The following is a 14,624-nucleotide window of genomic DNA, read 5'->3' on the forward strand; positions in this document are numbered from 1 at the left end:
TTGATTACGCAGCAGAATCTAACAATTTGTTACATGCTTATCTACATATAAACATTGCAAAGTGCATATATGTAGGGCATGTATTATGCCATGATTGCACATGTGACAGAAGCATTTAAGCAATATAATTCGCATATGCAAGACAATCTATACACAGAAATAACTAATAGTTAAAACCAAAATTGATGATCAAAACTGCACAGCAGGAGGAAATGAAATCGATCAAAGTAACTTGGCCTTTTTCCTTGCAACTCTGACTTTTTCTGTAAGCTCCGCGTCGCGGTTCTTTTTTCTGCAATAGAAGTGCATTCGCATCACAACATAAAAGTTCACAACTCTGGCTGTCACCTCTTCGTAGTGATCGGAGCACCCCAATGGACGACACCCGATTCCTCCAGGTTATCTAAAACCTCCCAGAAAAGATCCCCGACCATTTGGCCATTCTCAAGTGTATGCTGTGCAGTTTTCTCTATTTCCTTTATCGTAAAAAAAAAATCTCTGCCTCTCCCGTAACCGAGAGTAGAGTAAGCATGAAATGTTTACGGGCCTAATGTCATCTCGGTGGACACCCGCACCGTACAGAAAGGGAGGAACGCCACCACCCGCTCAGCGCGATGCTTTGCCATTTGAACGCAAGGTTTTTTGAGGAAAGGAAATGGCGCAGTAATTCTCTGCCATCTCGGTGGACACCCGAACCGCACCGTAATGGAAGGGAGGAACGCCACCACCCGTTCGGCGCGATGCCTTGCCCTTTCAACGCAGCGCTTCTCCCCCGGGCCCCTGTGCGCCTGCGGGGCTTTGCTTCGATGCGCGAAGCCCCTAAGAGATCACTTATGACAACGAAGTGTATCGTGGCATTTATGTGCTTTTTGCACGCGTTATTAGTAATCGGAAGTTATAATTCCGTGCATTATCAAACGCACAGCGACTGATATCTTGATAAACATTGAGAAGGCACTGGCAGCAGTTATTTTTTGTGACTCCTTTGGAGACCAACCGGCGCTTGTATGCCGGTCGCGTAGGAGGGCTTAGAGAGTCTCGTTAAATCTCGTTAAGTCTCGTACGGTGCCCGGATGCCGTTACGCTGCCCGTCGAGCCAGCGGATCATCGAGCTTTTCCTGTCCAGGCGGGCCCCCGGATCCAGCGTCCCGGAGGTCCTGCCTGCCGTCCTGCTGCCCGGCGCCGCGCTCCTGCCGTGGTGACCCGGGCCCCGTCGCGATGGAGAGACCCTGCCCTGCAGTGCGCCCCACAAAGGCGCAATGCTTTTTGTTTACTGTGCCGGAACCTGTTCCGGCCGATCGCCTCATCGACCTGCTCGAGGAGGTGCTCGGAGTCGGGGGGCTGACATATTTGCAGAACCTTGGTGGTTTACGTTTCCTGGCGGCCGTGGCTTCCATGGAGCAGGCAGCGAAAATGGTGGCGTTGGGCTCGCTGCTCATCGCCGGAAAGGAGGTGCCACTGGAGCAGATGGGGGTTCCAGTGGTGCACGTGACGGTTTTCCGTCTCCCCCGTGCGTCAGCGACGAGGACCTCGCCGCGGCGTTCCAACCGTACGGGAAGGTGCGCGCCATCACCGAGGTCGCCTTCCAGTCCAGGAACCGCATCGGGAACGGGACGCGCCTGGTGAAGCTCGAGATGACCCGGGCTCCGCCGAACTTCCTGACGGTGGCCGGTGTACGGGCCATGATTGAATACCGAGGCATGAAACGCGTCTGTTCCCGGTGCGGCGCCGAGGGCCACTTTGGCGCTACGTGTAAGGCGGTGCGCTGCGGCCGGTGCGGCGCGTACGGACACATCGGCGCCAACTGCAAGCCGGTATGCAAGAGGTGCGGAGGCGACCACCCGTCCTCCGACTGCGTCGTGCCGAGGTCCTACGCGGCGGCCGCGGCTGCTGCGGCAGCCAGACCTTCCCAGGAGCCTGGTGTGCAACCCGGGCCGAAGGCGACACCTGAGGGGGCTGGCGCCGGTTCGAGCGGCGCGGCACAGGAGGCGGCGGCGAGCCCTCTCGAGGGGGCTGACGTGCGGGACGACGCGGCGACCAAGCCCGATGACGACCAGGCGGGCACGGAGACGGCGGGCACCTCGTCCGGCCAATCCGCGACGGAGCTGTCCACGGGCAACTCCGACGTCGCGGAATCGACCTCGTCCGAGTCTGACGACTCGTAGGGCGAGTCCTCTTTTGTGGAACCTCCGAGTTTGGAGGTTTCGCTGCTTGACGCGCCCATGGCGGGGCGGCGCAGCTCGAGGGCACGGGCACGGACACCACGTCGCCTGGCTCGCCCTCCCCCAGTGACGCCCTGCGCACACCCGTGAAGGACGCCCCGAGCAGCGACGGCTCAAGCGAGTCGCGACCGAAGCCGCCGCACATCCCGGTCGCCCTGCCGCCGCAGGGCCCGTGCGCAGCTAAGTTGGTGCGGGGGGCGCGCAAGGCTCTCGAGCTCGACGACCCCAAGCGCCAGCTCTCCTCGTCGTCGGACGGCGGCGCGACCTGCTCTTCGGCCACCCAGGCGCCGAAGAAGAAACCGAGGACGGCAGACGACGACGGCGACGGCGTCACATGGACGTCGAGGGAAACGAATAGTTTCCGCCATGGCGCCTCCTCGCCGGACTTCAGGCCCTGCTGGGCCTTTTCCTCCTCCCCTCCCTGCTCGGCGGCCGCCCGAGCGCCGTTCTTTCGACGCTCTACGGCGCCGTTATCTTTTCGGCGCGCTGGCTCCGTCGGCGCGTTTGGCGAACGATGGACGGTGTTTGCGCGGTGGAGTGTGTTGGTGCGTGTGTGACTGTGTGTTGCTGGCGCAGCCGCGCGCATCGGCCGGACCTTTCCACCGCGCAACCATTAGCACCGCTTGGCATCGTCGTCCCGCCGCCGCGGGGCCGCCAGCCAGGACGCCAGCAGGGACCCGGGACGCCTCCCAAGCGCCTCGACGCCCCCCCAGCGCCGGTGTATCAACGCACTCGCAGACTCTATCCGCAGAACTGTACTGTGAGTCCGTCAACGTTTTGTTTTGTTTACTTGTTTCGTTGTTTATTTTTGTTAGATTGCTTCCTTTATTTTCATGATGGCTGTTTTTCGTTTCGCCTCCTTTAACGCGCAGGGTTTTCGCTCTCCCGATAAGCAACGGGAGGTGCTTCACCTTGCGCGTTCGTACCAAATTGATGTTTTGTTTTTGCAGGAGTGTAATTTTCGCACCCCTGCAGACGTTATTTCTTTCCGTTCACGCTTTCATGTCGATGCTTTTTTTTCCTTGACGGACTCACGGTCTTGCGGTGTGGGCGTTGTTTTCCTCACGCCGGCTTTCCGCGCAGGTGCGCATTGTACCTTTGGTTACAATGGTCGAGTACTGGTGGTGGACATTTTCCTCGACGGGCGGAGGACTTGCTTTGTAAACCTGTACGCGCCCGTCACGCGATCTCTGACAGGCGAGTTTTTCCGCTCTCTTACATCCCACCTGCTTGAATCCGTGTCATATGTCCTGCTGGGGGATTTTAATTGCGTCCTAGACTCGTGGCGTGACATTCAGGGCCCCGGTCAAGGTGCGTCCAATTATTACGCCAAGGAGCTAGGCAAACTGGTTCGCCAGCTGCACCTTACGGACGCGTGGGTCGAACTGCACGGGAACCTTTTCGTGGCCACACGTGCTAGGGGCCGTAGCGCCAGTCGAATCGACCGGGTGTACCTACCTCCAGCCCTCGTGCCGCAACTAGTATCCTGCGAGGTAGTGCCATTTCCACCAGGCGCCCGAGCACTCGGCGACCACTTACCTGTCGCGGTATCCTTGAGGTGCGCTTCGGGCCGAATTGCGACGTTCTCTACATGGAGAATGGACATCTCACTCTTGGTGGACGACCAGAGCATTCGCGACATCCGTGCAGATTTGGTGGACTCTGTTGCCCTCTTTGAGTTCAGTCCCTTGATTTGGGACGCCCTGAAAACACGATGGCGAGAAGTTCTCATTCGGGCTGGCAGAGCAAAGCACGCGCGGAAGACTGCGGCGCTCAACGACGTGCTACGCCGCATGCGTATCGTGAAGCAAGGGGGTGAGCTCACCTTTGCGATGCGAGAGTACCTGGACACTCTTCGCGTCCGGTACCACCGCATCCTGGATGAGGAATCCCAGGCCTCCTGTACCGCAGCGAATCTCCGCATGCTGTCACAGGAACGCGCTGACCTCTTTCACGCGAACAGCTGCCGCCACAAGAGCGACCGACCGGCCCGTAATGGAAGCGTAACTATGCCAGATAGCACGATTTCCGAGCAGGTCCAAGACATCGAGCACGTCTTCCGTGATCACTTTGCCCATCTCTTTGCGTCGCAAGGCCTGTGCGAGTGGGATGGGTTTGACGCTGCTGTAGACGCCTTTTGCGCCGCCCTTCCCCACGCGCCCGACGACGCGGAATCGGCTCTTTGCGCTCGCGCCACGCGGGAGGAGGTCTACGCAGTCTTAAGCGACATGAATCGCGCCTCTGCACCCGGACCAGATGGTCTAGTCTCCGGGTTTTACTACACCTTCTTTGATGTGCTCGGGGACTTCCTCACGCATTTGGTGAACGCCTTCCTCGAGGAAGGAGCTAAGCCACCGTCTTTCGGTGCGGGCCGAATCGTGTTGATACCAAAGCAGGGAACAACGTCGTCATGCCCGGCGGCGTGGCGGCCGATAACCCTGCTCAATACTGACTACAAACTGGTCGCCTCGATTCTCGTCGCTCGCTTGCGTCTTCTTTTGCCAAACCTCGTTAGCCCCTTCCAGGCTTGCGCTGTTCCTGGCCGTTCGGTATTTGCGTCGCTCACGCTCACGCGCGATGTGTTCGCATACGCACATGCGAAAGGGACTAGCGGGGTTTTTGTTTCCTTAGACCAAGCTAAGGCCTTTGAAAGAGTAGAGCATCGCTACTTATACTCCGTTTTGCGGTGCTTTGGGCTGCCTGCCAGGTTCATTGAGCGCATCAAATCGTTGTACTCGGGCCTCACGGCCGAACTCTTGGTGAACGGGTCAGTCACCGCTCCTTTCCCCGTAACACGTGGCGTGCGCCAGGGATGCCCTCTTTCTCCAGCTCTGTTCGTCCTGTCTTTGGACCCCCTGCTGCGCAGCGTCGCCTCCAACGAACGCATCCGCGGCTTTCCATTGACAGGACAGGAAACAATCGTCGTCTCGGCCTATGCCGACGATATTTCAATCTTCGTCCGAGACACCCGGAGTTTTGAGGCCTTCCTGGCCGTATTTACTACTTACGCGGCGCTGTCTGGTGCCGAGCTCAACGCCAGCAAGAGCAGGGCGCTTCGTTTTGGGACTTTCAGCGATCCCCTCCCGGTGCCCATTCCTTTCGTGGACGGGGTCCGAGTGCTAGGAGTCCTTTTTGAGCAGAGCGGTGTGTCGTCCCGGACATGGGATGAAGTTGTTGCGCGCACGACGAGCGCGCTAAGGATGGCAGCGCAGTTCGGCCTCTCCATGGAGGCCAGGGTGAGCGTCATCAAGGGCCGCGCGTGCGCTTTTGCCCACTATGTGGCCCGCGTAGCAGTGATGCCGCGTCGTACGGCGGGTCGGCTCGCGTCCCTTGTGGGCGCCTTTGTCTGGGACGGTGGCACGGCGCAGGTCGCTCGACGCCTTTGCCAGCTGCAGCCTTCTAGAGGAGGACTCGGGCTGCCCTGTGAAGCCACCATGGCGCGTGCGCTCAGCGCCAAGCTCGTAACCACGCTGGTGGAGAGCGACGCATACCTTGGGCGTTCGCTCATGTTTTATTGGATGAGCACAGTGAGGCGCTTCTTCACCACTGAGCGCCATATAGGTCCACAGGCCGAGAGGCCTCTGCGCTTCTATAGAGCGGCTGCTGGTTTTAAGCAGTCTGTTTGTACTGACTTGCCAGGAGTCGACCTGACTGAGACGCCCGCGTCTCGGCTGAGCGAGATGATCGCGTGCGTGCGCCTTGGCGCCGACGACCAGCGGCGCACCGCGGTACGCAAGTGGCGCGCGTGATGCACAAGTCGTCTGCCTCCGCAGGTCCGCGACTTTGAGTGGAGGAGGAGATGGAGAGTCCTCCCCACGCGCGAACGCCTCTTATCATGGGGCCTTGTGCCCAACGCCCAGTGCGCGCAATGTGGAGCGCGAGACAGCGCGACACACTTTCTTTTGAGTGCCGTGTTGCCCGGATAATGTGGTGGCAGGTGTATCGGATGTTTTCAGTTCGTGCCGGGCCAGGCATCCGGCAACCACGGGATTATTTTGGCAAACTAGTGTTTATGTCCGCTATGTTTGTTTTGTGGCGTCGCCGCTGTCAGGCCGAAGCCCGGCGTCAACCGGCGACGGCTATGTACCCCGCTTTGCAGAGCCTGCGTCTCCTTATCTGGCAATACCTGTCTGAAAGGCTTGCAGCGGATGGGGAGGCGCGGTTTCTGCGACGGTGGCACACACGCTTCTTTGTCGTGCACGAAGGCCGGCTGGTTATGCCGGCGCTGCGGTATTAGCCGGGCCGACCCCCCCCCCCTCTCTTTACCGACTATGCTGGTTCGTTCGAGGATGGTGGTGTATAATTTTGAAAGGGCCAATCACCCGGAGAACGATCCTTGCCCCCCCCCCCCCCCGTGCTTCGTTGCTACGGGAAGCTGATTCTTCTTTGTCCAATGTTCGTTCTATGCACTATAGGCGGTAATTTGTGATATGTACGGTGTGTTAAAATAAGGTCATGGTGTTTCTGGGTGGCCACCCACTTTGTATACATTTGTTTTGCCCTCAGTCATGAGTGTGTTTCCAATGATTTGTTTGTTTGCACTGTTGAATAAACTTCCCTTCTAGTCAGAGCCCGGATGACTGGAATTCAGTGCCCGGATGACTGGAATTCAGTGCCCGGATGACTGGAATTCAGTGCCCGGATGAGTAGATTTCAGTGCCCGGATGAGTGGATTTCAGTGCCCGGATGAGTGGATTTCAGTGCCCGGATGATGGCTCTCGGTCTCGGCGTGACGTCACCACACTGCCGACAACGGGGGCTAAAAGCATTTCATCCTTAAAAACTTCCGCGAAGGATGCCGCAAGCACCCTTGCTTAAACGCGCGCAAATCTGTGAGCTAAGTGGTCTGGGCTCAAGTGCATGATATTCAGGGCTAGCTGTCAAAGCTTTCTTGCACTCATAGATATCAACCCCTTCATAGATATTAACCATGTCCTAGTTGAAGTTTTGCCGGAAAAGAGGGGAAAGCAGAGCATCTTTATCCTAAATATCTACAGCCCTCCAAGCCGCAAGGAGGAAGATTTTCTGCCTATACTAACAGAATGCACCAGAATAGCCCAGGACAACCCCTTGGTAGTTCTGGGAGACATGAATGCAAGACACAGCTCCTGGGGCTACATAAGCGACTCTCAAAAAGGTGCTAATCTACTTGAAGCCGTGGAAATGCTAGGTTTAGAACTCGTCACTGATATTACCTCTCCTACCAGAACAGGGAACAGTATTAGCCGAGATACCTGCCCAGACCTCACCTTCATTAAGAACATTAATCACGCAACCTGGACTAACCTAGGGGAATCCTTGGGCAGCGACCACAACATCATAAGTCTCTCTATACCAACTGTCAGAATCAGAAGAGCTCTGGGAAATGTACACATCACGGACTGAACAAAATTCAGAGACTGCCCGCCGCCAGAAGGAGGCATTAAAAAATATTCAAGAGTGGACTCAACTAATCAAAGATGCCCACTCAAGCAACACTCGAACCATCCAACGGACCGCAGAAGCACCGGACGTAGATCGCCACCTATTGCATCTATGGGAGGCTCGAAAAGGCCTCACTAAACGCTGGAAAAAGCAGCGTCTCAATAGAAAACTAAAACTACGAATTGCTAAGATTACACAGCAAGCGCAAGCATATGCTATACAACTGTGTAGACAAAACTGGTCTGAGTTTTGTGCTTCCCTGAAAGGCACTCTAAGCACAGCCCAGACATGGACCATCTTAAGATGCATGCTCGACCAGAATAAGGCCAAATCAGTTACCAGCCGAACTCTCCAAACAGTTGCCCATAAGTTTCAAGGCACAGACCAAGACCTCATAACAGCCATGCATCGCAAGTACATAGGAGACCACACCCCTCCATGCACCCTGACCTATGAAGGACAACAAAATCCAGGCTTAGACGCCTCCATAACGGTATCTGAAGTTTATGCTGCAGCAAGAATAGCTCAGCGGAACACAGCACCGGGCGGAGACAAGGTTACCAACGCTATAATTCGAAACCTCAGCAACGACCATCTGAAAGACCTAACAAAATACAATAACAAGGAGTTATGGGAGAAAGGCCAGGTTCCAGCTGAGTGGCGCCATGCGGACATCATTATGATTCCAAAGGCCGGGAAACCCCCGGCAGGAGAGTCCCTCCGCCCAATCTCCTTAACCTCATGTCTGGGCAAACTGTATGAAAGAATCATACACACCAGATTCGAGAACTATATAGAAGATAACAACTTCTACCCCTACACTATGGTGGGATTCCGAAAAGGTCTCTGTACACAAGATGCCTTCCTAAGGATTAGCGAAGAAGTGCTTAATACAATACCCACCCACGGAGAAAACCTTCTGTTAGCCCTGGATTTAAAAGGAGCCTTTGACAACGTCTCCCATCAGTCTATCCTAGAGGAGCTGAGTCGTCTAAACTGTGGAGAGAGGATATTTAACTACATGAAGGCATTCCTCTCCAACAGAACCGCCACCATAGGCATTGGTGAAGTCCGTTCTCATCCCATCCCCATGCCTAACAAGGGTACTCCTCAAGGGGCTATAATATCCCCCCTCCTCTTCAATATTGCCATGCTAAAGCTAGCAAGAAAGCTTCAAACGCAGCCCGACATAGGCTACACGGTCTATGCCGATGATATATCTCTATGGGCCACACACGGCTCCTTAGCCCAAAAAGAAGAAGCCCTACAAGAAGCCATACACAGGGTTGAAGAATTTGCTGCGGAAAGTGGTCTGGAGTGTGCCCCGGAGAAGTCTGAGGTCATTAGACTCCACAAACTCCCTTACACATCCCCAGGAGAAGTTGAGCTTTTCCTGGGTGGACGCAAGATTAATGAAGTGGACAAGATCCGGATACTGGGGCTCTGCCTTCAAAGTAACCTCAGATCCGACCATATGATCAGAACCATCAAAACAACAGTTAATCAAATCTCAAGAATGATCCGCCGCATTACCTGGCACCGCAAGGGTATGAGAGAAGAGGACACCCTTAGACTCGTCCAGGCAATAGTTCTGAGCAGGATAACATACGGCCTCCCTTACCAAAAACTGGGCACTGTGGAAACCAGAGCTATCGATACAATCATAAGAGGGGCTTACAAAACTGCCCTCAATCTTCCAATAGCCACTTCTACAGAACGACTCCTAGAGCTTGGTCTGCACAACACTTTTACCGAGCTCCAAGAAGCCCTCTTGGAAAGCCAAAAAGAACGCCTTCTAAAAACCAATGCGGGAAGGACGATCCTGACTAAATTAGGGACATGGCCGGGGCTGGGGACAAGAGGCAGTAAAACCTCTCTTCCACTAAAAACCCGAGAAAAGATCACCGTTAGTCCAATCCCACGTCACATGCATCATGCTCATCAGCAAGGCAGACGACAAGCGCGAGCAAAGGCACTTGAGAAACACCTAGAAAGCGACCGTAAAGCCGTTTACGTAGACATTGGGGCCTACCCCACGCCGGGAAAGTTCTCAGTCACTGCGATTGACGACCAACTAAAACCGGCTCTCCAAGGTTCTATATATGCAGAAAACCCCTCCTCTGCAGAGGCTCTGGCAATAGCTATTGCCATCAAACATAAAGACCAAAGAGGAGAGTCCTCCCACGGTATAACAGACTCCCAACAAGCCTGCCGAGACTTTCTTAATGGCAGGCTTCCCTCAAGAGCAACACAGCTACTTGGCAATCTCAGCCTAACACACAGACTAACATGGACACCTGGTCACGAAGGACTAGCTGGAAATGAGGTAGCCAACGATCTAGCCCGATATTTAAACCACCGGGCGGATCCTCATCCCTACCCCTCGCCCATGCCTAGCACCTATGGTGACAGATTAGAACATATTCGGCTGGAGCGCAGAAAATACCCACCCCCTCACATAAAACTAGACTCCTCCGCAGCCATAGACTGGAGGAAAATTCAGACCAACACTTTCCCTAACTTGTTCATCCTACACAAGATTAGCCCCACTCAATATCAGAATACATGCCCTTGGTGTGGAGCTTGCCTTACGCTCTACCACATATCGTGGGAATGTACAACGAAACCAAAACACTTAACTGTATCCATCCCGACATATGAGCAGTGGGAGGTGGCCCTGACCAGCGAGACCCTGGATCAGCAACTTAAGTTGGTTCAGCAAGTCCGTCAGTCAGCTAAAGCCAGTGGCGCCTTGGACTAGGGGTGCCACCCAAGTTGCTCGAGCAACCTTCTTCTTTTTAAATAAAAGTTTTCTCTCTCTCTCTCTCTTGCACTCAGTGCAAGACATTACTTTTTCCATCTTTTTATGGATACATCCACACAGGTAATAGACAACTATATCTTGAGTGTCGGCTTTGTGGTAGCCATGGTCGTCCTCATGGTAGTCCCCAGAGAGAACTACATACTGCAGTTTTTAGAAAGCTTTAACTCGACAGCTGATTTCATCTCAGCTGCAGCCTTGGCTTTCTAGGTCAAGCTGTCGTGCAGGGAAACTAGAACTGACTCGCAGGTGCCAGAGCAGTTCCCTTTGATGGCAGTTTTGACGGGAGTATACAGCGACAGCAATCTGTAGATTTGGCTGAACTGGGTGATGGTTGGATGGTCCTCGTCACCGTTGAAGGAGCGAACCAGGCCGAAAAATCTCTGTAAATCCAAGGTGCTTGCAATCAAAAAGTAATACCGACGCTCAAGTCTCGATCGCATCCCAAAACCGGCCTGAAGGTATAACTCCGCTCACACACACAAACACAAAAAACTTCGTTACTGAACTCCGAAAGAATTGGCTCATTTCGTAATATAACATTTATGTCTGTCTAGGATGCAGCGGTGAAGAAAACTGAGGCGATTTTGCTATGCCCTGCCCCAGAAATGTCTACGCTTGTTAATACTGTTAATATACCTTGCGTTTCTTACCTCAAGTGGGTCCTGGTTCAGCTAAGCTGTCAAAACGTACGGGACGCCGGCCTTATGCAACTCGTCGATAATATCCAAAATGGATAGCAGTGTTACCCACAACGATTCTGTTGTCTGACATGAGGCAAACAAAAGCATGTTCTTGTTGCAGTGGTTGCGTTATGTTTCATTTAACATATCCAGGTGGTCCTTGATGACCTAAGTATGAAGAGAAATAAACGGTTGTACTAGTGGGAAGATAAAACAACGTATTCTGAAGACGGTGCAGACGACGGTAACAAGGACAGAGAAAGCACATAAAACAGTTTGCCACTTTTTTTTTGTGCCTTCACTGTATACCTGCTGCCTCTTTGTGCCTTTATCAGAATACGGTACAGTTAATAAATTAGAGAAAAGCAGCCTAGACTCATACCTGAATTCGAGGAGAACCCTTCCTGATGCCTTCAGCAGGATGCCTTGCGTTCAGAGCATCGAAAAGGTCGTTCGTGCTCCTGGTAAAGGCTTCGGTGCCGGAGGAATCTCGTAGCTCTGTGACGCCAGCGTCTCGGTACACCTTCAGTGCAATTGCTGTGCTCCGGCTGAACAACTGGAAAAGGTCAGTTGGATGATGTTTACACTAACGTGGCGTGATAAACAAAGGTCCTAAGCACGGGTTTTTACGGTTACCTGCGTAGCAAGTCGTACATTCATTCTTTGAAGATTATTCGGCTGCACGGGCGCTGCTTTCAACTTCGGCACCACCTTGAGGTGCTTGTCCTTTTCCGTTTCGTACAGAGACTTATAGTGACCAAAATTTATGTTTTGCGTTCCAGACTGAAACGTGAATAAAAAAGGTAGCAGTTCGACTTTCCTCAAAACAATGAAAATTATTTAGTCATGGCTATACTTACTTGGCCCCTTTGGTGCTTTAGAAGATGATTTCTCACACACTTGATGATGTGTAGCACATTGCAGACAAAGTATATGAACTTGCCGTCAGGTAAGCATAGATGTGGCATCTTGTGGCTGGTACCAGCCATGCTGCCGTTCACACCAAAATGCTGCCACATGGACTTGTTGCTTCCCGCTCCATCGCTTACAATGCTGAGGACAGTTGCTCCGTACTTGTGAAGCCTCACCACGGCCTCAAGCACCAGTTCCGCCAAGACGCGCCCAGGCGCTGCGATTTTGGTTGCGAAGCTTGCAATTGACTGCACCCATCCTTCAAACATTGGCACGAACATGAGAACTAACGCATGGTCTGCCTGCTCGCTAACATTTCCGCTGACGACACCACCGTAGTCGATGAAACCGTCGACTGTGTATGTAGATTTGTTGAAGTCATAACATTGTTTCAACTTAATTTTGTCCAAGATTAGAGTGCCGAATTTCATACGCCATCTTTTGTTTCCATCTGCTTTTGGATTGCTTCAAGAGCAACAGCATTAAATCCATATTTGCAGGGAATGCCCTTCAGTATTTGAGTTAGGCGACTCATGCTTGATAGTGGTAGCATCTTGAGGTCATTCAGAAGCTTGTATGCTCTCGGACTTGCCAGTCTCACAAGCATGCTGTTAAGAAGCCATTCGGCATCGTATCTGATTCCAGATAGTGCTTTGGCTTTTATTTGCCTAAATGCCGTGATTAAAGCCAGCCGTTGCAGGTTTGGAAGACCTTCTAGCTGCCGTTCTAGTTGCTCTTCTGAGCTCTTCTCGAGCTTATCTTTTAACTCCGATATTTCTACCTTCCGTTTCTTGTTAGCTGCCGCAGCTCGCAGCAGGGCTTTTCTAAGACGTCGTGCCTTTCGTTGTTGCAGATGTTTTATTTTTTCAGAATTTTTTGCTTGCCGAATTTGTCTACGCAGCCTCAAGCAATAAGGACAAACTCGCCGCGACGTTATGACAGAGCAGTTCTTGTGATATCTCGTTCCTCCGCATGAGCTTTGAGATGTGGCTCCCTCACACAATTTCATTTCATCGATCTGCTTCATCAGAGCTTCTACGTCAGAAACACTCTCAATGTGATATGAGATCTTCTTGTGCAGCTTGCTATACGCGTTCACAGTACATGATATCCGCTCAGCAATCAGAATGGTCTTCCCAACAAGCAAGTTCCCCTGCACTAGACGGCGAGTGTAAAATATGCCGCATCTTTCGTCGGTTGTGTCATCACGAAAATATTCGAATTTCCACTGCGTTGTCGGTAATGCTGCGGACTCCAGACGGTAAAGATTAAAATCACTTTCTGCAGCGCAGCTGTCCGGTTCGGGATGCATTGATGCGCTTTCGGAATCCTCCAAGTTACCTCTTTGCAGTGCTGTCGCGACACAATAGGCACCGCGATCCACTGGAGGCTTTCTCTTCGGCTAGTGCATTTTGGCTTTGAAATATGCGCCGGCAATGAACGAAACAGCCTCGGGAGAGCGCCTGGTGCCAGCATTCATTTCCCTCTCTCCAAAAGCACTTCCTTAACTTGCACTACATGACAATAGTGCTTTAGAAGGTCTTCTTCTTCGAAATGGAGATCACAAACTTTGCATTTCGAAGTCAGTTCGCGATCTTTTCTGTGAAGTGCACGCTCCCACCTTTTAAACTCGATGGGGTCTTTCGGCGGCCCGAAGAAATGACAGTCCGTCGAGTCATCGTTGCGATACCCGCTATTGCACCCCGGTGCAAAGCAGGTTGGCATGAAGAGGCACGATGTAATAAGATACAAACAAAAATTAACCGAGAAGCAGACGACACAAAGCGGCTGTCGCGAGCGCGCTTTAAAAAGGGCGCAGCAGGGCCAGCAACCAACGTCTCCGCTTCGGCGGACGCGGTTACTGCGACGCGCGTCTTTTCAAGGGCGCAGAAGGGCCGGCAACCAGCGTCTCCGCTTCGGCGGACGCGGTTACTGCCAACGTTACTAGAACAAACTAGTAACGTTGGTTACTGCGACGAGCGTCTTTTCAAGGGCGCAGATGGGCCGGCAACCAGCGTCTCCACTTCGGCTGACGCGGTTACTGCCAACATTACTAGAACAAACTAGTAACGTTGGTTACTGCGACGAGCGTCTTTTCAAGGGCGCAGAAGGGTCGGCAACCAGCGTCTCCGCTTCGGCGGACGCGGTTACTGCCAACGTTAAAAGAACAAACTAGTAACGTTGGTTACTGCGACGAGCGTCTTTTCAAGGGCGCAGAAGGGCTGGCAACCAGCGTCTCCGCTTGGGCGGACGCGGTTACTGCTAACGTTACTAGAACAAACTAGTAACGTTGGTTCCTGCGACGCGCGTCTTTTCAAGGGCGCAGAAGGGCCGGCAACCAGCGTCTCCGCTTCGGCGGACGCGGTTACTGCCAACGTTACTAGAACAAACTAGTAACGTTGGTTACTGCGACGAGCGTCTTTTCAAGGGCGCAGAAGGGCTGGCAACCAGCGTCTCCACTTCGGTTGACGCGGTTACTGCCAACGTTACTAGAACAAACTAGTAACGTTGATTACTGCGACGAGCGTCTTTTCAAGGGCGCAGAAGGGCCGGCAACCAACG

General features: G+C 53.2%; 1 protein-coding gene and 2 pseudogenes across 1 annotated transcript; 2 read left to right on the forward strand and 1 right to left on the reverse strand.

Moving 5' to 3' along the window:
- The first annotated feature begins 975 nt into the window (after positions 1–975).
- On the forward strand, positions 976–2,165 carry LOC149356640 (uncharacterized; annotated as a pseudogene).
- An 861-nt stretch (positions 2,166–3,026) lies between these two features.
- Positions 3,027–4,028, forward strand: LOC149356641 (uncharacterized; annotated as a pseudogene).
- A 7,251-nt stretch (positions 4,029–11,279) lies between these two features.
- LOC149356642 (uncharacterized) lies at positions 11,280–11,810 on the reverse strand. Its single transcript, XM_089576396.1, has 3 exons — positions 11,787–11,810; positions 11,533–11,706; positions 11,280–11,318 (listed from the first exon to the last, which is right to left on the reverse strand). The coding sequence occupies exons 1-3, from the start codon at positions 11,808–11,810 to the stop codon at positions 11,280–11,282; spliced, it is 237 nt and encodes a 78-aa protein (XP_089432522.1).
- Between the last annotated feature and the right edge of the window lie 2,814 nt (positions 11,811–14,624).

The sequence above is a fragment of the Amblyomma mixtum genome, chromosome 3, assembly GCF_055824585.1.
Source record: "Amblyomma mixtum isolate Tamu chromosome 3, ASM5582458v1, whole genome shotgun sequence".
Lineage (NCBI taxonomy): Eukaryota > Metazoa > Arthropoda > Arachnida > Ixodida > Ixodidae > Amblyomma > Amblyomma mixtum.

Coding starts and splice junctions, on each gene's coding strand:
- LOC149356642 (XM_089576396.1), bottom strand. CDS start 11,810: ATGAATGTACGACTTGCTACGCAG. Junction 11,707..11,786: donor ATGTACGACTTGCTACGCAG/GTAACCGTAAAA, acceptor GACCTTTTCCAG/TTGTTCAGCCGGAGCACAGC. Junction 11,319..11,532: donor AGGGTTCTCCTCGAATTCAG/GTATGAGTCTAG, acceptor CTTCATACTTAG/GTCATCAAGGACCACCTGGA.